Source organism: Rhinatrema bivittatum, chromosome 1 (genome assembly GCF_901001135.1).
Source record: "Rhinatrema bivittatum chromosome 1, aRhiBiv1.1, whole genome shotgun sequence".
NCBI classification, from domain to species: domain Eukaryota; kingdom Metazoa; phylum Chordata; class Amphibia; order Gymnophiona; family Rhinatrematidae; genus Rhinatrema; species Rhinatrema bivittatum.
Window position 1 is genome coordinate 319,274,610 of NC_042615.1, and position 23,493 is coordinate 319,298,102.

The window sequence follows — 23,493 nt, forward strand, 5'->3', positions numbered from 1 at the left end:
CTCACAGTGTCAGCACAGACTAATTTAATGGATTCATTAACAGAGGACTGACACTGAAGAAGCCTAGTCTTCCAGGTTCAAGCAGGATCAAATTTCTATTTGCCTGTATTAAAAAGACAAGCTTGGGTGACCGTAGAGAAGAAAGTGTCCAAGGTACTGGGTAAGTGGAGGAACAGGAAGGAGGAGGAATCATCTGACAATCTGTGTGCACAGATGGTACTCAAGCCCTGTGTTATCCTTAACATCACAAACCAGTAGCAGGGCAGCAATTCAATCCAGAAGGGCTCTGGTTCAGCTCCCTCTGAAGATTTCGCTCAGCTGTGCTCCTCTCCAGTCTGGAGCTTAGAAAGAGGATATCATTGTTTTATGAATTCATGCTCTACTGCCCATTTCACTTCTACTATGGGCTATTTTTTTTTTAAATACAGTATAAAATAATTGAAAAAAAAGCCCAGGCTTTGTGATTGGTCAGATACCACGAGACTTTGTTAAAATTCTTTATATCTTGTAATGTGTTCATTGGGCGCTGGCTAATGGAGGAGCTTTAAAGTTATCTGATGTCATCACCATGTCCTATGACCTCAGTGAGATGCCAGAGATTTTTTTTTTTTTTTTAATTTTAAACAAATAAAGGTTTTGCTGTTTTCTCCTTTAACATCCTTTTCTGATGGGCTCTTTCACTGGATATCGGAATATATTCAGGGCCTGCTCAAAATTTTAAAATTTAACAGCAGAAAACTAGGTTGGAAGTGCTCCAAGTTCACGAGCGTATTTGACTAAACGGATATGCATCTAAATCAGGGCAACACTAGCTTAAAAGCCGGCAATTTCTTAGCACTTACAGAGCTGGGTAACAAAAAACATGTGGTATGGGGTTTTAATAAGTCAGGCCTGTGTGCCTGTATTTACAGCTCTGTCAGTCACAGAAAATGCATACTGGTGCTTGAAGAGGGGCACACATGACAGCTGGGACTCTTCCATTCTAGCAGGGAACAGAGGGCACGAAGGCTTAGTAACCTTTAATGTACTATTTGTTGAATTATTTCCCTAACTTAAAAAGATATGCCTTTTTCTGTACACTTAGACTGAAAAACAAGTTGCATGTATAATGAAGAATGCCTACAAAATACTACCACAAAAAAAAAAAAAGCCTCCTGATGTACTATCAGCCCCCAAAACAGGCACGGAGGAGAATTTAGCGGGATATCCAGTAGATTCAGTTGGTACCCTTGGTGAACGATGGAAAGAACCCCTTTGTCCAAGGTTATACTGGGCCACTGATTCACAAAGAACTGTAGCCTGCCCCCGAGCATCTCAGGTACAGGCGGCTGGCTTATGCTCCCTACGATCCAGTCAAAACTCCGTCCCGGTATTTGGCTGGGGCTTTGGAGGTCGCTGTTGCTTGAGATGGCCTGAGGAGCTCACCCTCTGTGAACGGAAGCAAGGGGCTGGAGGATATTACTTCCTCTGGCTATAGAAAGACCTCCTCTGACCCTGCTTCGCAGACCTCCTGGCTGAAGAGGGCGGGTCTGAAGTGCTAGTGGAGAGATGCTGGAGGGTCTCATGGTGATCACGCTATCACCTTATCCCCGAAAAGATTTTCTCCTGTGCACGGCACAGGAGAAAATCTGGTTGGAGATCTAAGGCCTGTAGCCATGTAATTCTGCAGGGACTGATTCTCGCTGCAGTCTCAAACACGTTGTAATTGGAACGCACCTCATGTTTTCCACAATCCAGGCCCTGACCCACCAGTGACAAGAAGGTGTTTTGCTGCTGTTGAGACAGCTACTTGGCCACCTCCTGCACTTGCTTCCAGAGGTTGCGAGAGTACAGCTCATGTAGAGCTGGGTAGGAAGGGATGTGGGCAATGAGCATTGTTCCATGAAATTACCCCCCCCCCCAACTCCTCCCTTTGAAATAGCCTCATTCTCTATTCTTGAGTCCTGTTCACCTCAGACTCATCTGATGATCCCTGGGAGTACCCCTGTCTACTGGGGGGGGGGGGGGGGGGGCGGGCGTTCTGGAGGTTCTGGGACTAGATAAATTGGGGTGGGAATGCCCCTCTAGGTCTAGTGGGGTCTTTTTGTCATTACCTCCTCTCTCACAGTGGCATCTTGAAGGCCTTGAGTGTCCCACAGCCCTTTTCTTTCTCCTCATCTTCAAAAAGGTCTTGTGCATTAAGGACAAACTCTAGGGGAAATTCCTGCTCCCTGCTGCCACTCTGCAGTCCCCAGGGTCTCATGTCTATCCTTGACCAACTGGGACCTGCCCCGAGAAAGCCACAAGTGGGGAGGCTTCCTCCTCCCTCTTTGTGATCTCACGTGCCTCCACCGCTCCCCACTATCCTGCCAGCTTGACTCCTCCCACTTCGACGCAACTGCCCTTGGCCTCCCCCCTTTCACTTCTCCCAGTTGCTTACATCAAATTTCCCCTGCAGTGCCTGAAGTCCATCATGGTCTCTGGTGTATCACGGACTCTCCTGTCGGTTCCCACACTGCTGACACTCCCCCCCCCCCCCCCCCGTCAACCACTGCTCTAGCAGGTTTGCGAGGGGAGGTGGGGCTGTGAACCAAATGGGTCAATGGTTCCTGCTGCTGGCATCCTCTTTTCTCTGCTTGTTTCCCCCCTCCCCTTCTCAACTTTATGCAGGCATTCAGTGAGCAGACACCACCAGGCCAAAATGGGAACTGGATTTTTCTCAGGAAGGAAGAACAGGCCAGTTCTGGCTGCCATAAGAACATAAGAAATTGCCATACTGGGTCAGACTGTTCCTAATACAAGTCACAGGTACCTAACTAAGAACCCAACAGTAAACAGATCCCATATTGCTAGCGCTTGGCAATAAGTAGTGGCTTTCCCCAGTCAACTTGGTTAACAACAGTTTATGGACTTTTCCTCCAAGAATTAATCCACACCTTTTTTAAACCAGCCTTGCTAACTGCTTTAACTACAAGGAATTCCAGAGCTTAATTGTATGTTCAGTGAAAAGAATTTTCTCTGATTTGTTTTGAATGTTCTATTTGTTACCTTCATGTCTTTGTATTTTTTTAACAAGTGAATAACCGATTCACATTTACTTGTTTTATTCCTCTCATTATTTTAAAGACCTCTATCATAATTCCCCTCAACTGTTTCTTCTCATAGCTGAACAGCCCTAATTTCTTTAGCCTTTCTTCATACAGGACCCATTTCGTCACTTTTATCATTTTGGTCATCCTTCTCTATAACTTTTCCAGTGCAACTATATCTTTTTTGAGTCAAGGTGACCAGAATTACATACAAGTAATTCACCATGGAGTGATACAGAGGTATTATGACATCCTCCATTTTATTCTCCATTCTTTTCCTAATTCCTAACATTCTGCTTTTTTGACCACTGCCAGACACTGAGCAGCGGATTTCAAAGTATGATGCCCAGATCTTTTTCCTGGGTGGTAACTCCTAATATGGAATCTAACATCATGTAACTGCAGTGTAGGTTACTTTTCTCTATGTGCATCACTTTGCACTTGTCCACATTAAATTCAATCTGCCATTTGGATGCTCAGTCTTCCAGTCTTCCAAGGTCTTCCTGCAATTTATCCCAATCTGCTTGTGATTTAACAAGTCAGAATAATTTTGTCTCTGCAAATTTGATCATGTCGCTTTTCCCCTTTCCATATCATTTATAAATATATTAAAAAGCCCCAGTCCAAGTACCGATCCCTGTGGCACTCCATTGTTTTCCTTTTCCACTGAGAGACCTGACCATTTAGTCTTACTCTCTGTTTCCTATCTTTTAACCTGCTCGCAATCTCCAATAGGACATTGCCTCCTATCCCATACTTTTTAATTTTCTTAGGAGCCTCTCATTGGGGACTTTGTTATACACCTTCTGAAAATCCAGATATACAATATCCATGTTTTTCTATATGTTCTGTGCTTTTTTTTTCTTTAGAATAGATTCCACTATTCTCTGTACTCGATTTGTGCTCCACTAGGGAGAGCAACCCACTACTGGGCCGGTGACCTAGAAAGAAGAAATCCTCTTCCTGCTATCCCAGACCAGTCAAAACCATCTGCTGGAGGCAGAGAACCACCGGCATCCCATCCTGCTACACCAGACTAAATAGGGGAGGAAGAGTATCTATGCATAAATCCTTTCGGAAAATACTCTATAATTATGAACTGTGTGAAGAAGTATGTTCTTTTATTTTACACTTGTTGCCTGGAAATTTGCTCAAGAAAATTCCTGGTTACTGCAATATATGAAACAAAGAGGGTGATATTCAGTGGGCCAGTGAGTGATAAGGTTATCGAGATATTCACAACACAGCTGGATAAGTAGTCTGCCATATATTCCTGGTTAAAGGTACCCAGATAAAGTTATCCAGGTAATTTTAGAGCAGGTATTTTCTGACCAGACTTACCCAACTAATTTTAGCTGGGCAGCACTGAATATCAGCATTCACTGGCTAAAAGTTTACTATGCCCCCCCCCCCACCTCTGGAACACCTCCTTCACCACCTCTCTCCATCCAGCTAAAGTTTGCAATGCGTTACCCAGATAATATTTAGCCTTGTCAGTGGGAGAAAATATTCAAATCTCGGCTTTTGTTTGGCAAACTCAAAAAGTCACCTGGTCAAACCATTCAAATATAAGCTACATAGTAAATTACTGGCCCCTATTTACTTTCTATACCTTTAATTTAACATACCTGTCATCTCTTGCCTCTACTGCAGTGGTCTTCAAGGCAAGGCCTGGGGGCCAATGATGGCTCCTGTGGACCCCCTCGGGTGGCCCCTGATTGGTCTTTTGTCACTGGGAAAAATGCATCCCTGTGCATGCTCCATCCACAATCGAAGGCCTCTCCATTCCCTGAACAGCTGGAAAGGAGCAGGAGAAGGCGGGGGGGGGGGGGGGGGGCATAGCAGCAAGAGCAGCCCTGGCTCCTGCTCCAGCCCCAGCAGTTAGCTATAGTGGAGAAGGAGAGGCAGACCTTGGCAGCAAAGAGCACTGCCCCTGGCTCATCCTGGCCCTGCAATGAGTCAAAAAGGAACAGGAGAGGCATGCCACTGTGCTGCGAAGATTGAGATCAGCCCTTACCCCCAACCCAGCCTCACAGTGCACTGACAGCCAGAGGAACAGGAGCAGCCAGGTCTTGACAGCCAATCAACTGGAAGCCCTGCCCTCTGCTTCCAATGCCAAAGGAGCCAGCAGCAGAAAGTAAATCACAGAGGGGCGGATTTTAAAAGGCCCACGCGCGCCGGCGGCCTATTTTGCATAGGCCGCCGGCGCGCGTAAGTTCCGAGGCTTTCGAAAAGGGGCGGGAGGGGGCGTGTCCGGGGGCGTTCCCGAAACGACGCGGCGTGCAGCGGCGTTTCGGGGGCGGGCTCGGGGGCGTGGCACCGGCCCGGGGGCGTGGTTGAGGCCTCCGGACCATCCCCCGGGACCGGAGGACGGAGTGGGGCTGCCGGCGACGCACGCAAAGTTAGGGGGGGGGGGGATTTAGATAGGGCCGGGGGGGTGGGTTAGGTAGGGGAAGGGAGGGGAGGGTGGGGGGAGGGCGAAGGAAAGTTCCCTCCGAGGCCGCTCTGAAATCGGAGCGGCCTCGGAGGGAACAGGCAGCGCGCGCTGGGCTCGGCGCGCGCAGGTTGCACACAAATGTGCACCTCCTTGCGTGCGCCGACCCCGGATTTTATAAGATATGCGCGGCTACGCGCGTATCTTATAAAATCCAGCGTACTTTTGTTCGCGCCTGGTGCGCGAACAAAAGTACGCGATCGCGCAAGTATTTACAATCTACCCCAGAGGGAGGAGTGGGGAGACACAACTGCAGACCGGGATTACATTTTTTCAGTGCCTTACCCGCTGGCTAGAGGAGCCAGGGCCAGCGTATCTTGAAAGGGGGCAAGGGAAAGGCAGGACTAGGAACTGATGGAACAGGTAAAGTACAGCAGCAGCAGCAGCGGAAGCTACATTCACACATACATTCGTACACACCCATACTAGCTGAAGTGCAGTGAGGAGGGAGGAACAGAGGAGGTGGTGACAGATCATGGGAGGTTGTGAAGGGCCTTCCCCATCCCCCATCCCCCCAGGCAGCTGCAACACTGTAGGGTGACCCTCTCCTGTTAGCTACCGCATTAGAGGGGAATCCCGCTCTCCAGCCTGGATATGCTCCAGCTACACTGGATCCAAAATGGTCCCCACTTAAGAGAGAGTGAAGACCATTGCTGTACTGTATGCCACTATGTCTTAAACACATTCACAGTGGATATCCTGGAAATCTAAGCAGCTTGCAGCACTGGTGAATGGGAGTTGTCTACCCCTGGCCTAGACTAACAAGATTAACACAGCAGAAGTATGTAAAGGTAGATACAAACCTAATCACCAGATTACATTTGGCACACATTGGTGTACGGGTTCCAGCTGGGATATGTTCTGCCTTCTGAACCAACGTGTCTTGCTTATTTAGTGATGGCAGTGGGACTGGGTTGCTGCTAGGCACTTTTGCTCCAGATAAAGTATTGCTGTTAAATATTCTTCCAGTTACGGGTGCTGAAAAAAAAAAAAGAAGAAAATTTGGTATTAGTCTTTGAATGAATATGCTGCATTTACAGATATATAATGTAACTTCCACCATACTGGGTCAGACCAAGGATCATTCAAACCAATATCCTGTTTCCAACAGTGTCAATCCAGGTCACAAATACCTTGCAGGATCACAAATAGATAAGTTACATATTGCTTATGTCCAGGGATAAGCAGTGGTTTTGCTCAAGTCAACATGGGTAGTAACGGTTTATAGAATTTCCCTCCATGAACATATTCAAACCATTTTTAAATCCAGCTACATTAACTGCCTTTAACTCATCCTCCAGCACTGAATTCCAGAACTTAATTGTGCATTGAGTGAAAAAGTATTTTCTCAGATTTGTTTTAAATGTGCTAGTAAGTAACCTTATGGAGTATCCCTTAATCGTTTTATTTTTTGAAAGAACAAACAACTAATTCACATGTATCCATTCCACTCCACTCATTTTATAGACCTTTATTATATCTCCTTCTGCCATTTCTACTCCAAGATGAAGAGCCTTAACCACTTTAGCCTTTCTTCGTATGGGAACCATGCCATCCCCCTTTTATAATTTTGTTGCCTCTTTCTGAACTTTTTCCAGTTCTGCTATATCTATTTTGAAATGTTGCAAATAAAATTGCACACAGTACTCTACAAGTTGTTGCACCAAGCAAAGGGTGATAGAGAGATATTATAATATTCTCCATCCCTTTCCAAACAATTCATAACATTGTTTGCTTTTTTTGAGCTCTGCCACACTGAGCCCAGGATTTCAACATATTTTTCACAATGCTGCCTAGATCCTTTTTTGAAGTGGAGACTCCTAGTATAGAACCTAATATAGTGCAACTACAGTTTGAATCACTTTTCCTTAGATGCAATACGTTGCACTTATCCACATTAAATTTCATCAGATGGCCAGTCTCCTAGTCTTATAAGGTCCTCCTGCAATTTCTCAAAATCCGCGTGTGATTTAACAACTTTGAATACTTTTGGGTCGTCTGCAAATTTGAACACTCTGTGTTCTTTGCCAGATCTTTTATAAATATATTAAAAAGCACCAGAGCCCAGTACAGATCCCTGGGATACGCCATTATTTACCTTCCTCCATTCAGAAAGCTGACTATTTAGTTCTGCTCTCTGTTTCTTGTCTTTTAACTAATTTGAAAGCCACACCAGGACATTGCCTCCTATCCCATAACTTTTTAATTTTCTCAGCAGTCTTTCACGAGGAACTTTTTCAATGGTGTCTACAAATCCAAATACACTATATTCACTGGCTCACCACTATCCACGTGTTTATTAACCCCTTAAAAATTGTGGTAGTTTGATAAGGCAAGACTTTCATTGGGTAAATACATGTTGACTGTGTCCCATTAAACTATGTCTGTCTATATGTTCTGTGATTTTGTTCTTCAGAACAGTTTCTACAACTTCTCCTGGCACTGATGTCAGGCTCCCTGGTCAATAGTTTTCTGGATTACCCCAGAGCCTTTTTTTTTTTTTTTAAAAAGATTGGTGTTATATTAGCCACCCTCCAATCTTTAGGTACAATAGATGATTTTAATAAAAGGATATAAATTAATAGTAAGAGATCTACAATTTCAGTTTTGAGTTCTTTTAGAACCTTGGGATGTATACCATCTGGTTCAGATGATTTGCACTCTTTACTTTGTCATTTTGCCATATAGAATTTTCTAAGTTCACCATGATTTGTTTCAGTTCCTCGGAAATCATTACTATTAAAAACCATTTCCAGCATGGATATTTCCCCAACATCTCCTCAGTAAACAGTGAATAAAGAATTAATTTAATTTTCCTGCTATGGCCTTGTCTTTCCTAAGTGCCCTTTTTACCCCCATTGATCATCTAATGTTCCATCTGATTCTCTCATAGGCTTCCTGCTTCGGATGCTTTTAGAAAAGTTTTTATCATCAGTTTTTGCCTCTACAGCAAGCTTCTTTTCATTTTCTTTTTATTTCTGCTTAATCAATGTTTTGCATCTAATTTGCCAGTACTTATGTTTTTTCATATTTTTTTCCTTTGGATTCTTATTCTATTTTTTGAAAAACTTATTTTGGCTGCAATAGCCTCTTTCACCTCAGCTTTTAACCATGCCAACACTTATTTGGCCTTCCTTCTGCCTTTTTTTTTTTTAATTCTTTATAATTTTTCAAATGCTTACAAACAGAAATTTTTCATAATTTTAAAGCTTCCAAGAAATTCCAATTATCTTATATACAAAAGTAAAGACTTTTATACAATTTAAGGAAAAAATAAACTTCACAGTTACATATTAAACTTAAGAAGAAGAAGCATAGCAATTTTTAACCTTTAAATGAAAAACATTGAGGCTCGTTAAGGAAACAATACGAAAACAGAAGGAGATTAACCAAAGGGAAAAAAAAAATAATATTGATAGCTTTACATATTACCAGCTGCCTTTTCTAATGCATGGAATATCTGTTCTGGGATTCGAAGATGGTATTTTTAAGCAATGTACATGCTTAATGTAAACTCTCAACCTTTGCAGCTGCACATTTTAGTTTGTTTCTATTTTCCTCATTTTATCAGTCTCCCTTTCAAAAGTTTAAATACTAGAGGCATTTCTTTAATGTCCTCCCTCCAGTCATTTAGTCAAATTTGATCATGTTATGATCACTGTTGCCAAGTGGCCCCACTACCATTACCTCTCACACTAAATCCTGCATGCCATAAGAATTAGGTCTAAAATGTTTTAAATCTATCACATATATTCTTTTATGTATCACACAGAAAGCATAGAAGAATTTCCTCATGATTTAGAATCCTGCAAAATAGCCCAGTTCAATTAAAGATTCCCTTGCTCACAAACTCTGGTAAGTACTAAGAATTTAGATTTAAATTGAATTAGGACACCATCTACTCAAATGGAGGAGACTATGGGCCTCATTTTCTAAAGTATCGCAGGCCTGTGATACTTTAGGTAATGAGGGGCGGGGGGACCGAAACAGGGGGCGGGCCTGCGCTAGCCGGCAGCGATCGCACCGCTTTTGTTGTCCGCGGAGTCGGCCCTGGTGACGCCCCGACTCCTCCTCTTCCGGGGCTGACTCCACCCCCATTTTGGTATCGCACGCGATAAGGGACTTTTCGCTTGCGATCCATCTGAAAAATGAGGCCCTATGTGGTTTAATAGCTAGAACTGTGAACTCAATTCAGAGGCAGACAAATTATTTCTGCTTCAGTGGCAGCAACTCCTCCTGATACTGCCTATATGTTTCAAACTTACACTAATTCAATCCCTTTTTTACGTCAGCAACTCCTGAGACATTTTCAAATCTCTTGTACCACTGATGCTGTGACCGTAAGTTACTTTCTCACCTGCACCTTAGAGCCAACTTTAATTAACTGCAACAACTATTATATCGTCCCACCCCTTACCCTATGGAAGCCTTCTAGCAGACCCTGTGCAGGAGACATGTTTCCACGCCATCTGCTTCAGAGGTTTTATATATATAAGGCCACCTTGAAGGCTCAAACACGCCAGAGGTACGAAGGACAGCGGACATCACGGGACAGGCAGAATATAGCAGCGGAGACACTGGCATGCCATGAACGGAGCGCGTCCCGCGGCACACGCTCCGTTCATGGCGAGGATGAAGGCCCGGCGTGCCGTTTGCGGCAAAAAGGGAAGGCCCCGTGTGCTGCGATCGGCACGCCCAGGCCTTTATCTTCGCTGCGAACGGAGCGTGTGCCGCGGGACGCGCTCCGTTCATGGCATGCCAGTGTCTCCGCTGCTATTTTCTGCTCAAGGTGAAAATGGAAGGCCCCCATGTGCCATGAACGGTGCGCTGGGCCTTCATCTTCGCCGTGAACGGCGCACCAGGCCTTCATCTTCGCCTCGAATGGCATGGGTCCCGCAACATGCCGTGAGAGAGAATGTGTGTCGGAGAGGGGAGGGTGAGAGAGAGCAGGAGGGTGTGAGAGAGAGCATGGGGGGGATGCCGGTGAGAGAGAATGTGTGTGTGAGAGAGGGGGGTAACAGAGAGCATGGTTGCTAAAAGGTGGGTGAGGAGGGTGAGAGAGAGAGCATGGGAGGTAAGAGAGGGTGGATGGGGGGATGCTTGAGTGTGGGTTTCAGAGAAAGGGAGCCTATATGAGGGGAGGAGATGTCAGTGAGAGAGAATGTGTGTGTGAGAGAGGGTGGTGACAGAGAGCATGGTTGGTGAGAGGGGGTGGGGAGGGTATGAGAGAGAGCATGGGAAGTAAGAGAAGATGGGTGGGGTGATGCTTGAGTGTGGGTTTCAGAGAGGGGGAGCCTATATGAGGGGAGGGGGATGCCGGTGAGAGAGAATGTGTGTGTGAGAGAGGAGAGGGGGTGTGGAGGAGTGAGAGAGACAGCCTGGTTGGTAAGAGGGGGCGTGCACGGGATGCTTGAGTGTGGGTTTCAGAGAGGGAGCCTATATGAGGGGATGTGAATTTCTAGGGAAAGTCTGCTCAAAACAAGAGCAGATGTGCCAATAAAAAGGCTCGCCACCCAGGCGTAGAATGTGTCCAGTTGCTAGTAATTTAATATTGAGCTTGCTAAGAAAGTGTAATTAAAAACTCTATAGTATAAACTGTTCATATTTTTAAAAGATTTTGGTTGGTAAAAACTTGATGTTATGCAAAAATCTTCATGTACAGTAAAAACAACCTGGCTACAAGTCCAAAGCCATTCCCAACTGCTGCTAGAAAGCGCTATGCACAATTGCTTCTTAAACCTTTATCAACTTTTAAATCACAAAATAACCCAAGTGTACCTCGGATTAATGAGAGCTCATGTTATAAGTCAACATCAAGCTGTGTTTATGGTTCTTGATATATATTATTAAAGGCAATAAAGAGCAGATATGCATATCCTGCAAAATTAGGATAAACAAAAGGCAAAAACCCTGAAAGTCAGTCAGTCAAATTTGCTCGCACAGTTCTGAAACAGCCCATCTATTCTCCAATGCTTTGATTTCCTATAGCTTCTGGAAAGAGGAAGAATTCCCCTGAAAAGAAATTCTGCAAGCAATCCACACAAAGGCAAAAACAATTCATATATTAACATTCAACAATATTTCACATACACACAAAGAAAATAAAACCATTTATCAAGGCAAACAAATCTACAGCATAAATGTTTGTCACTCAGGTAGGTGGTAACTCTGAATGTCAGACATCTGATCATGGATACAGTAGCAGGTCGGTCCATAATCCTCCACAAATCATATAGTATGATCATCAGAAAACATTTGGTAGGAAAACACTCTGCATAATCGCTGAATAATTAATTTCCAATTCAAATGAAGAAGGGTGGAGAGGGGGGTGGTGATTTAGAGTTCACTTCCTTAGGCCATGACTCTGTGTTTGACCAGTCTAGACAGATTCCTGAACCTACTGTAACACAGGAAGCAGCACTGAGAGATTCACTCTGGATCTTGCCATAAGGGCTACATTTTAAGGTCAGGCTTCAACATGGGAAATGAAAATAGCTTGATAATTTGCTGAACAAGATTTATTCTACACACATCTTAATTTCTTAACCTGGTTCCTCAGTCTGAGGATATTCAGGAAGCACACTTCTAAAAGTGCCACCAGGAAATGTTGCCTCCGTTTATTCTTCATCATTCAGCACTTGATCATACTTCTGTTTTTTTGTTTTTTTAATTATTTTATCTGCTCCTGTATTTACCAAAAGCAATACATTTCTTCATAGCACTGTGACAAGGCAATCAACATGTTGGGTAGATGTGCAGTACACACATTTTTATGTCTGCATACATGTGTATTTCTAGACCTTTTCAATGTTAGCTCCAGGAAGCTTACAAAATTTTTTTGGGTATGATAAGTCCTTGCCCAACAGGACTTACATTCTGAATGGATACCCGAGATAACAGGAGATAAAGTGACCTGCCAAAGGTCACAAGGAAAGTCAGTGGAGGAAGTGGGATTTGAACCTTGGGTTCCCTGGCTCACGTTCTATTGCTTTAATCACTGGCAGGCCGATACAGTAAGGAGCGGTAGGAAGAGCTGCATTAGTGCTGGGCGCACCCGCGTTTGCCGCACACACAGTCCAGCTCACCTACCGCTCGATACTGTATTAAAATCGCATGGAAATTCAAGCCGCGTCCAACGCGTGTCCATGAAGCGCAATCCATCTTTTCTGTATAGGCGCTTATATACAGCGCCTATACAGGATCCTGGGTGCGCTGGTACCTGTCATTTGAAATGACATTTGAAATGCCCTCGATACTCGACATGTAAAGTGTAACTTACTTTTCTTGCAGCCCTCCTCCGGAGACGGACCACGGCTCCCCTGCCTCCCGGGGGAAGCCCCCTGCCTCCCGGGGCAGCCGGTGGCGAAAGTGGCCCCCGCCGGCGAAGATGGATGTCTGCAGGGACCCTCTGCCACGATCGCTCCCGGGCGAATTCTTTACTAAAGCGTGGCCTCTCCTCCGAAGCTTCTTTGCTCTTCCGCCGTGACGTCAATTTGGGCGCTCAAGCCAGCAAAGCGCACGAAAGGGCGTGCGTGACGTCACGGCGTACGTTCGTGCGCTTTGCTGACTTGAGCGCCCAAATTGACGTCACGGCGGAAGAGCGAAGAAGCTTCGGAGGAGAGGCCGCGCTTTAGTAAAGAATTCGCCCGGGAGCGATCGTGGCAGAGGGTCCCTGCAGGGTCTTCGCCGGCGGGGGCCACTTTCGCCGCCGGCTGCCCCCAGGAGGCAGGGGGCTTCCCCCGGGAGGCAGGGGAGCCGTGGTCCGTCTCCGGAGGAGGGCTGCAAGAAAAGTAAGTTACACTTTACTTTACATGTCGAGTCGCTTTTCCCCTTTTCCGGCTATTCGTTGCTTCGGGAGGAGGGTAGAGAGGACTGGGCTTTTTTTTGCTTTATTAGCTAGTGCATGATATTTTGTTAGGAGAGATCTGTATTTTCTAGAGACCGGCATTTCCACCATTGTTTTTCAAATTTTCTGAGTGTCTGTTTAGTGCATCTTAAATCATCATTGCATTATGGCTTCTTTTGTTTAGCGGTATTACTTTCTTTATTAATAGTTTCTGTCCGTACTGGACTTAGGGTTTCAGCCTTGTCATTGACAATCTGGTCCCAGGAATCAAATGCCGATAAGGCCTTAGCTTGGTGTAATTCAAGGAGCTTTTTTTTTTTAATTGGTTCTGCAAGTCCCTCCATGTCCATCTTTTTTCTGAAGGTAAAAGTTTGATTATATTTTTATTAGTTTGGTTGAGGAAGGTTATTTCCACCTTTATTAATTGGTGATCAGACCAGGGCAATATAGTATTGATTAGACAATTACTGTTATTCTAGACCTATATTTGCCAATATATCCAACTTTATGAGTAGCTTTAGAAACAAATGGTGACCATCCTAACGCGTCTATTGTCTCTAAAAGCATTTCACAGGCTGCGGATCTAGGTGTTCTATCTACCTGAAAGTTAAAGTCTCCTACAATTAAGGTAGAGTCTGGTGATGGAAACACCTTAGCGAATAATTCTATTAGAGGAGAGCAATCTTTTGTACTATTCCTGGGGGACAATAGACCAGTCCTATGTTTAGTTGAGGCAATTTTAGAATTGCTACCTCATAGGGAGGGTTAATCTCTACTTTGTAAGGAACTAGCTTAAGTTCCTTTTTTTTTTTTTTTTTTTAATACTAATTATTAATAAACTCCCACCTTTTCATTTAGGCCTAGGAAAATGAAATATATCATAGCTGGGATGTGAAATTTGGTTTGAGAGCACATTATCTTTGTCATTCAGTCAGGTTTCATAAATGCAAAAGTAGAAGGATTTAAAATCTCTAACAGGTCATTGATCAGAAGGACTTTTTTCACAGGGACTGAACATTCAATAAGAGGAGAGTAAACATTAAACAGGAAGAGGAGGAAGACCAGCCTTGCGATCCTTCTTTGCTTCTTTCTTGGGATTCTCCATATAAGCCTCATCCTAGAATAGGTTTGATAAAGTGCATCTGCTCCATGACTGTAGTAATGACGACCAGTGCATGATTGAATAAACACTTAGGGTCTACACTGCAGGTACGCACGAAGGGGCCTATGAAGTTTGTAATAGTTTAAACTTCGTTCTGGAGAATGGTGCAGAATCAATTAATGCTAGTTAAAATGAGCAAATGGGATTGTACAAAAGGATGGATGTTTACAAGGAAGTCACAGCCTGGAATAAGAGAAATGAGTGATATTAGATAAGAGATATGAGTGATATTAGATAAGAGATATGAGTGAAAATGCAGCCTGGAATAAGAGAAATGAGTGATATTGGGAAGCAAATGAATGGACAAGAAATTGGAGGGAAATTCTATTTCATAAGAGTAATTTCTAATACCAAGTTTCCCAAACCTGTCCTGGTGACTCTATAGCTACTACTATTACTATTTAACATTCCTATATGGCTACACAACATACGCAGTGCTGTACAAACATACAAAAAGACAGTCCCTGCTCAATAGAGCTTACAATCTAATAAAACAAACATACAGGACAAGAGACTTGGGATATTTCATAAAGCAAGATGATGGTTGAAAAGAAAGAAAAGAAAGTTAGTTAACAAGACTAAAACCAAATAAGCACATATAAGATTTAGAAGCGGTTATGAGGCAGTGCCCCTAGTGGTCTCCTATTTACCTGTGCAGGACCAGGCTAGATGCCTGGTCCACCCTCAATGCTTTAAGGAGAGTATGTTCTATGGGTGGGATCCTGTAGGACAGGTGGGGCTCAGAAGGCATAACCCGAGACTGGGGAATAAGAGCTGGGATCCAGGTGGGGATAATCAGACCAGGCCACGTCTCCAGGAGGAAGGCAGCTCCTGTATGCAACACTATCCAAACACTGCGCTGAGACGAAGTAACACACTAAGTAAAGAGTGTACATCGTCTGAGGAGAAGACAGTCTATTATAACTTCACACCTGCACAACTATAAAGAGTTACAGTTTTAAGAAGGCTGGAGTCAGTTTAGTTTGTCTCCAGGCCTGTGGAAATCACCGCTTATATCAACAAGCGGTTTCAAAAAGGTGGGCCTTTAGATGGGATTTAAACACGGCGAGAGAGGAAGCATGATGCACCAGTTCAGGAAGACTATTCCAAGCACACGGTGCAGCCAGGCAGAAAGCATGGTGTCTGGAATTGGCAGTAGAGGAGAAGAGCACAGAAAGGAGTGACTTATCCGACAAGTAGAGTGCACGAGGAGAGGTGTAGAGAGAGATAAGAGGAGAGGTGACCCCCACAGCCAGACAGGTATTCAGGATATTCAAAACTCTTGACTGGCTGTGAAGGGGGGGGGGGGGGCGGTCACCAGAGCAGGTTTGGGAAGTTCTGCTCTAATACATAACCAGAGCAATTCTGAAACTTTTCTGAAGCCTCTCCACACATCCCTGGCCTGTAAAGAATCCCCATCTGGGAATACCCTCCACCTAATCCCCCAATGAAAAACATGCACAACCCACAAGAATGAAATCATTCTTCTAGGGGCTTCGCCTCTACCCATCTCTTTGGAATGCTCCCAGGCGGCTTTCTTCGTTCACACGCAGGGGGACTGTGTTGGGGGGTAGCCCCAGAGTAAGCTTGTTCATTCTTACCTTGGGAGGGATCACGTGAGGTTCATCGGGACCTAGGAAGGATGTAGGAGAACGGCATTTCGAAATCCCCTGCACTAACCGACCCAAAGTACACAGGCCGGTTAGTACGCTGCAGCTCTTGCTCCCCTTGGCATGTAGCTTTTAGGAGGTGAATACACTGCTAAGCCTTTCGGTGAGTGCAAACAAAGCAATTTTTGGTGTGCGTTTTAATGCATGGCCACTAGATCTCCAAGAACCTGATGTACTAAAGGGTTTTTCCCCTATGAAAAATAAAATTTGTGGTAAATAGGGGACCACTTTAATAGAGTTGCAAAAAAAAAAAACCCCAAAAAACGATTAAGAGAAGGATGATGGTTTTTATCCAAATTCTGTCTGAATTGATTGACACAACCTTACTAGATACTAATAATAGGGGGAAGCCACTATACTACTGAGTGACACACAAAGTATATATAATTCTACCACTGAACATCTGGGACAGATTAAGAGGCTTTAACTACAACTTGCTTTAGGCAGATTGCAAAAGGGATTTTCACCAATTGCATGCCTTGGGCAGAAAGAGAGGAAACTAGCTCGCAAGCATCTGTGAATTGGATTTTGTGTCCCCTTTTCCCCCTCCCCCTCCTTTGGACCAACAAAGGAGATCACTCCGACTCCACAGAAATATATCAGCTGTACACCTTCAGCAAACAGAACAGTGAACAGACTGACTGCGCCAAACATTCAGACTCTTGCAAAAGCAGGTCATTCATTTTATCATCTCATTAAGCTTTAAGGTACATGAGGGAAAGAGGAAAGGAGCAAGCAATAGCATTTCAATTACAGTGGCCCTGATGTAATTGGGTGAACTAAGCTGCGCGCACATGTCAGCATGGGGTTCTGTGCACATTTTCATGCATGCAACTTTACTCCTGCTGTAGAAAGTTTTATGCACACAAAAAAAAATGCACACGGCTTTTATTTTCTATTTTTTTATATTCTGCTTTTTTGGCACATCAAAGCGGATTACATTCAGCTATTGTAGGTATATCCCTATCCCCAGCGAGCTTATCATGTTAGGGCCATAACGCTCGCGATAAATAGCGCATGGCAAAATGTGTATGCAAATTTAAAATCAGTATTTGAGTGGGAGGAGTTTGGGAAGAGTACATGGAAATGAGGATCGGTTAACATGGCGTGTGATAGGGTAATGCACGGCAATGCAGGTTTAACTACACCTTTTTGCTGTGCGTTATCGGAGAGAGAGAGAGAGAGAAAGCGAACCTCTGTGGAGGCTCATTTATAAGTTAACTTTTTATACCACTGTAAGAAGGTAAAAGAGTTGATTTGTATAATGATCTCTCTACCTAGCTTGATGCACTCTCTACCTAGCTGCAATCAAGCTAAGTAATGAGTAAATGGTACAAATCTACTCTTCTTTTACCTTTCATCACTCCAAATCACATAAAATCTTCACTGATGGCAATTGTACTGTTCATACCTATGGCTGTGCCTGTGCACCTTCACAGAGGTGCTTTCTCTCTCTCTTGCCAGTAGACCGAATCACGCTAAAAACATTTTTGGTTGGTAACACGGCTGCGGTGGATTACTCAACGTGCGATGTGAATGTAACATGCGGTATGAGAAATGTATTGCGAGTTGTGGAAAATACCTATGCGATATCAGGAAAATTAGCCTAACCACGCCCCCTTTTTTTTTTCTTTAGCACAGGCGCTATTTCCAGCAATTTGATAAATCTAGGGTAAAGTGATTTTCCCCAAGGTCACAAGGAGCAGCAGTGGGATTTGAACTGTGGTTTCCCTAGTTCATACCCACTGCTCTAACCACTAGGTTACTTCTCCAGCTTAGTGCTGTTCCCATTCAAATCCCATACTAAACTAGGCATTAGCTTTCCTCCCCCATGCATAAAGGTGTTTAGGCCTAATTCCGTGTTTTCGTAACACTGGAAATTGAATTCTTGTTCAGAGGTGGAGTAAAGTTTCTGTGGCTGATGATACGTTTATATGGCTAAAACTGGTGTTTGTAGTGCTAGGGTCCTGTACTCAGAATTTCTGTATATAAAATAGGATTTATTCTGGTTTTATACATGCAACCTATGAGTACAAATTGTATGCTCTTAACTAATATTTTGTATGAACAACTCTCAGACGTATAGTTTTTATGCACACAGGATGCACACAAACCATGGTTATGCTTGTAAAACAATTTCTGTGCAATAAGTTATGCGAGCTGGCCAGCTGCTGCCGCGCCTTCCCACTGACAACGGCTAATGGCCGCTGTCTTGGCCGGCCTCAATCCCGCCCAGACCACGCCCCCTAGCCCATCCCTTTTTCAGGGCTCAGCACTTGTGCGCGTATCAGCACTTATGCACGTGGCTGGGCCCTTTTGAAAATTCACGCAGGGCCCAGCCATGTGCTTAAGTGCCGATTTTTACACGCGAGGCCATTTTAAAATTTGGCCTTGTGTGTGCAGAAACCATGTTTTGTACCCCTAAACTCATGGTTTGTGCACATAAATCATGTTTCCTAAGCAGAAACCATGGTTTGTGAGCATTAAATGATTTATCTTTTTGCCTCTGCTTATATGTTAAGGTTAATGTTATAACCCCTGTTCCTTGTAAACTGATACGATATGATCTGTATCATGAATGTCAGTATAAAAAAGTATTAAATAAATAAATAAATTTATGAATGTGCGCATTCTTGGTTTACATGCTTGGTTCACATTCTTTTGATTTATTTTGGGTTTTTTTTTAAACTCCCCATTCAATTGCATATCATTAGTTTACTACATCGGGAGTTAAATCTATTTCAGTGAGCCTGTTAAGAAAATGTGCACTGAAATACAGCACACATTTTGTACTACTGTCTTACTAGCAGGTCCAGTGTGTCTTGGAGTATGATATCGGTGCTGGCTTTATGTATTAAAGTAAAAGCATTCTTATCTTTTAGCTGGAATTAAGTGCCTGTTCTTAATTTCAAAATACAACAATTAAAATTAATACAGATCCTTAGCTTGCTTCCTTTTCTATTTTCTTCTCATTCTATGTAGATTCCCATACCAGACAGCAAGTCTCGGTAACTCAAAAGAATCTTCTCTGGCCCAAGGACTGGAGGGGTGTCTCCTGTGAGACTATCCCTCAGTGCCACTCTATAGACAGGTGATGTTTGTCACAATAGATCTCAGCACATCAACTCAATGGTGCCACCAGTCCCATAGAATGGTAGACTCCATCACAAGCACTAAGCCTGGTCCATTAGGCCAATCAATTTGAGGTTTTCTTTTTTTTTATAATAAAGATTTTTACTTGTCAGAAACTGTACCCCTTCTGCAGACAGTATAGAAGAAAATTCACTCTGGTATCTGAATTCAGTTAAGTGGACAATGCATCTTGGAATGCCTTTTAAACCTCCTATTTTGGCATGAGCATGCAAGCACTCGGGTGATTTTGCAAAAGTTCGTGTGCTTGCTAACTGTGCATGTAATTAGACAAACAACTGAGCAATCCAACTCAAAAGATATTACTTTTGAAAAAAAAGAGCCAACTGTTTGCACTTCATGAGAGAGCAAACTAGCCATGGAATGCTTTGTTTAAAACACCACGGTGAAAACAACAACATTCTCTCCTTTGATGGCTTGCATTAAAAGTGTTTTACAAACTGAGCAAACGAACATTCAGTCCAGGCAGCAGAAATGTGGTACAAGGTCATCCACTCCATAGGTGGCTGCAAATATGATTCTGAAATGAAAATGCAATCCTAATTGGGTAAAAGGCACCATATACATCAAACACACAACTAATACAAATATACTTGCACTCTCTAATGCATATTTTAAAAATATTAAGTGCATCAGTAAACAACAAGGGCAAGGAGATGTGAACATTTCATGATGCTTAGTTGCCTGCTTTCAACACCAGCACTGACCAATGGCACAGCAGGTTTCTAAAGGTTAAATGACATCACAATGTGCTGTGACCTCCCTGAGATTTCAGCTGAACCGTCCTATATCCCTATGGGAGAGAAAGAAACAGGCAATCTATGTGTCAAGGGCATCAGACACGAACAGCCTGAGCCAGGGTTGTGGGGGCGCTCAAAGGTGACTGACAAAAATTTAAACCAAAATAGATTAAGGCTTCCAAAATAAGTGGGGTTGTGTGTATGGAGGGCCACATTTATAGGGGATAAAACAGACCGAAGACAGACATTATGATTTTAGCAGACCAATGTTCCTGTAAAGGAAAAAGCATTTGCAGAAGTGCTAAAATGGTTAGAAACTAAGAGCTGGAGGGTAAATGACAAGAGCAAATAATTTAAGGAAGTGTTCTGCAGAACAGTATTACCTGCGTGCACTAAGTTTTAAAGCACTTTATCAGGCCCATGTCACTGCACTATTGTAGTTTATCTCTAACCAACAATATCTGAGACCTTTGATAAAAGGGAAAAAGATGGTTTGCTATTATACACAACAGAAATTTTTTCTTGATTAATGATAGTTTCCCCCTCTAGTTTTCAAATAGGAGGTAAACTGAACAAAAGATACACCCTGAAAGCTAACCTCTTTTGAAGATTATAGTCTCCACAAACCAAGATATCGGTGTGATAAATGCGGATCTGAGTTGCCCTCCGGAGCCAAACACTACAACAAGTGCAAAACACATTACTGAGTTTGTACCTCCCAGAATGCACTAAGACTTCAAAGCGAGGTTATCAGTCTGTTCTAGTCACCAAAGAAAATCAAACCAGATAACTGCCACTGGAGTGCCAACTTCTGGGTGCAACACCAACAAACCCACTGACAAAATGCCGGCTGAACTTTTAACCGATCCTGAAAGAACATGCCCTTTTGTTTATCGGTGGTTATTCATAAAACACTTGGATTCACGCTGTAAATAGCATGCAAAAAAACCACAACCAACCAATTTAAAAAAACCAAAAGAAATGATCACCTGGCTTCAAATAGCAAGTTGCCAAGTATTGCATATTGCACAGGTAGGTTGTCCGCTGAAGTCCATGTCCTGGAGGGGATGCCCCTGGGTATGTGGCACTATGAAGGTACAGTATTCTGAACGCTAATCTCAATAGTCCTCACAGAAACGGCCCTGCTGACCAGCAAACCGATTTAACAGCGACAGATGTGTGCGTGGCAATCGGCAAGTCCCTTCACGCCAAAGAAAGACGTTTGAAATTCGGTTTTGTTTCACCATTAAGCTACTTGATCTTTCTCCATAATTACAGCAGCAAGCTTCCTGCTAGCCAGAGTCCTTCTATTTCCTTAAAGAGAAAAAGAAAAAAAACGGGGGTGCATTTTGGCACTCTTCCACCCACAAGTTTTGTGATGCTCTATCACGGCTAAGCTAAGAGGCTAAAACGCATGATGCAGAACTGATTGTGGCATTATCCTGCAATTTCACTAAACAAATCTGACAGCAAGGCAGCAGCAGCAGCACTGAACAAATTTTAAGCAAATTTTTAAAAAATTGAGCTTTAATAAAAATGATTAGGTGATTAGTGATGATATTTGATTTATATTGGAGGAGGGGGTATGTATTTTTTGGAATATATATTCATATATTTGTCTCCCTCTTATTAAATAAGTTTTTGTAGTGCCAGCATTAGTTTGCTAATATATGTGTGTGTGTGTAGGATAATAGAACAGCACAATCAATATTGTATTTTACAAGTTTTTCATCTACATAAAGTTTTTAAGGAAACAGAGTATTCTGCACGCTGCATGTCTGCTATAATCAAGCTGAAAAAGACAAGGAATGGCTAATATTAAAAAAAAAACCAACCTGTCACTAAACAGCAGTGGTCATGTTCGAATGTCTGTACATATCAGCATAAGATATGCCATACTGGGTCAGACCAAGGGTCCATCAAGCCCAGGATCCTGTTCCCAACAGTGGCCAATCCAAGTCACAAGTACCTGGCAAGTACTCAAACATTAAATAAATCTCAAGCTACTATTGCTTATTAATTAATAGCAGTTTAAGGATTTTTCCTCTAGGAACTTATCCAAACCTTTTTAAAACCCAGTTACACTAACTGCTCTAACCACAACCTCTGGCAATGAATTCCAGAGCTTATCTATGCGCTGAGTGAAAAAGATTTTCTTGATTTGTTTTAAATGAGCTACTTGCTAACTTCATGGAGTTCCCCCTGATCCTTCTATTATCTGAGAAAGTAAATAACCAATTTACATTAACTTGTTCAAGTCCTTTCATGATTTTGTAGACTTCTATCATATCCCCCCCTCAGTCATCTCTTTTCCAAACTGAACAACCCTAAATCTCCAGTGCAGCTATATCCTTTTTTGAGATGTGACCAGAATTGCACACAGTATTCAAGGTGCGGTCTCACCATGTAGCGATACAGAGGCATGATGACATCCTCCGTTTTATTTGCCATTCCCTTCTTAATAATTCCTAACATTCTGTTTGCTTTTTTGATCGCCATAGTATACTGAGCCGGCAGTTTCAATGTATTATCCACTATGACATCTAGATCTCTTTCCTGGGTGATAACTCCTAAGATGAACCTAACATTGTGCAACTATAGCAAAGGGTTATTTTTCCCTATATGCATCACCTTTAACTTGTCTACATTAAATTTCATCTGCCATTTGGAAGCCCAGTCTCGCAAGGTCCTCCTGCAATTCATCACAATCCACTTGAGATTTAAATACTCTACATAATTTAGTGTCATCCGCAAATTTGATCACCTCACTCGTTGTACCCCTTTCCAGATCATTTATAAATTTATTACAAACCACTGGTCCAAGTACAGATCCCTGAGGCACTCCACTATTTACCTTTTTCCAATGTGAAACTGACCATTTAATCCTACTCACTGTAACACAGTGGATGATCAGATTTAATTATCTAAGTCTTGCAGAGGATCTATGTTTCATTCCTGTGTTAGATCTTCCACCCCCTGAAGCCCCAATGCAATAAGGTACCCTAGGCTGTGTCAGCACATAGTTCTCTACACATTTTTTGGATACAGAACTGTACTTCCGATGTAGTGAGGAGTTTTATGCAGAAAAACTGTGTTCACAAACCTGAGTAAAAACGTGAACACAGATTAGCACTTCTATGCAAATCTCATGTTAATCAAAGCATTAGCTAATATTTCCCAACTCAGAGATGTATGGAGGTTTTACTTTTTTTTTTTTTAATGCTGCAAATGTAATTCCTGGTCAGAGGTAAAGTTCCTTGGGCTAATATTAGTCTATGAGATTGAACTTGGTGTTCCTGGTGTTGGGGTCCTGTACTCAACATTTATGCACACAACATGATTTATGTTGTGTGCACAGCTTTT

General features: G+C 43.0%; 1 protein-coding gene across 17 annotated transcripts in view; it reads right to left on the reverse strand.

Moving 5' to 3' along the window:
* The window catches only part of PDLIM5 (PDZ and LIM domain 5), a 423,776-nt gene that overhangs the window by 63,785 nt on the left and 336,498 nt on the right, over window positions 1-23,493 (reverse strand). For all 17 annotated transcript variants that reach the window (XM_029597605.1, XM_029597592.1, XM_029597612.1 and 14 more), the window contains one exon: window positions 6,366-6,540. In XM_029597605.1, the coding sequence (XP_029453465.1) occupies window positions 6,366-6,540 (175 nt within the window). The remainder of the gene's footprint in view (window positions 1-6,365; window positions 6,541-23,493) is intronic.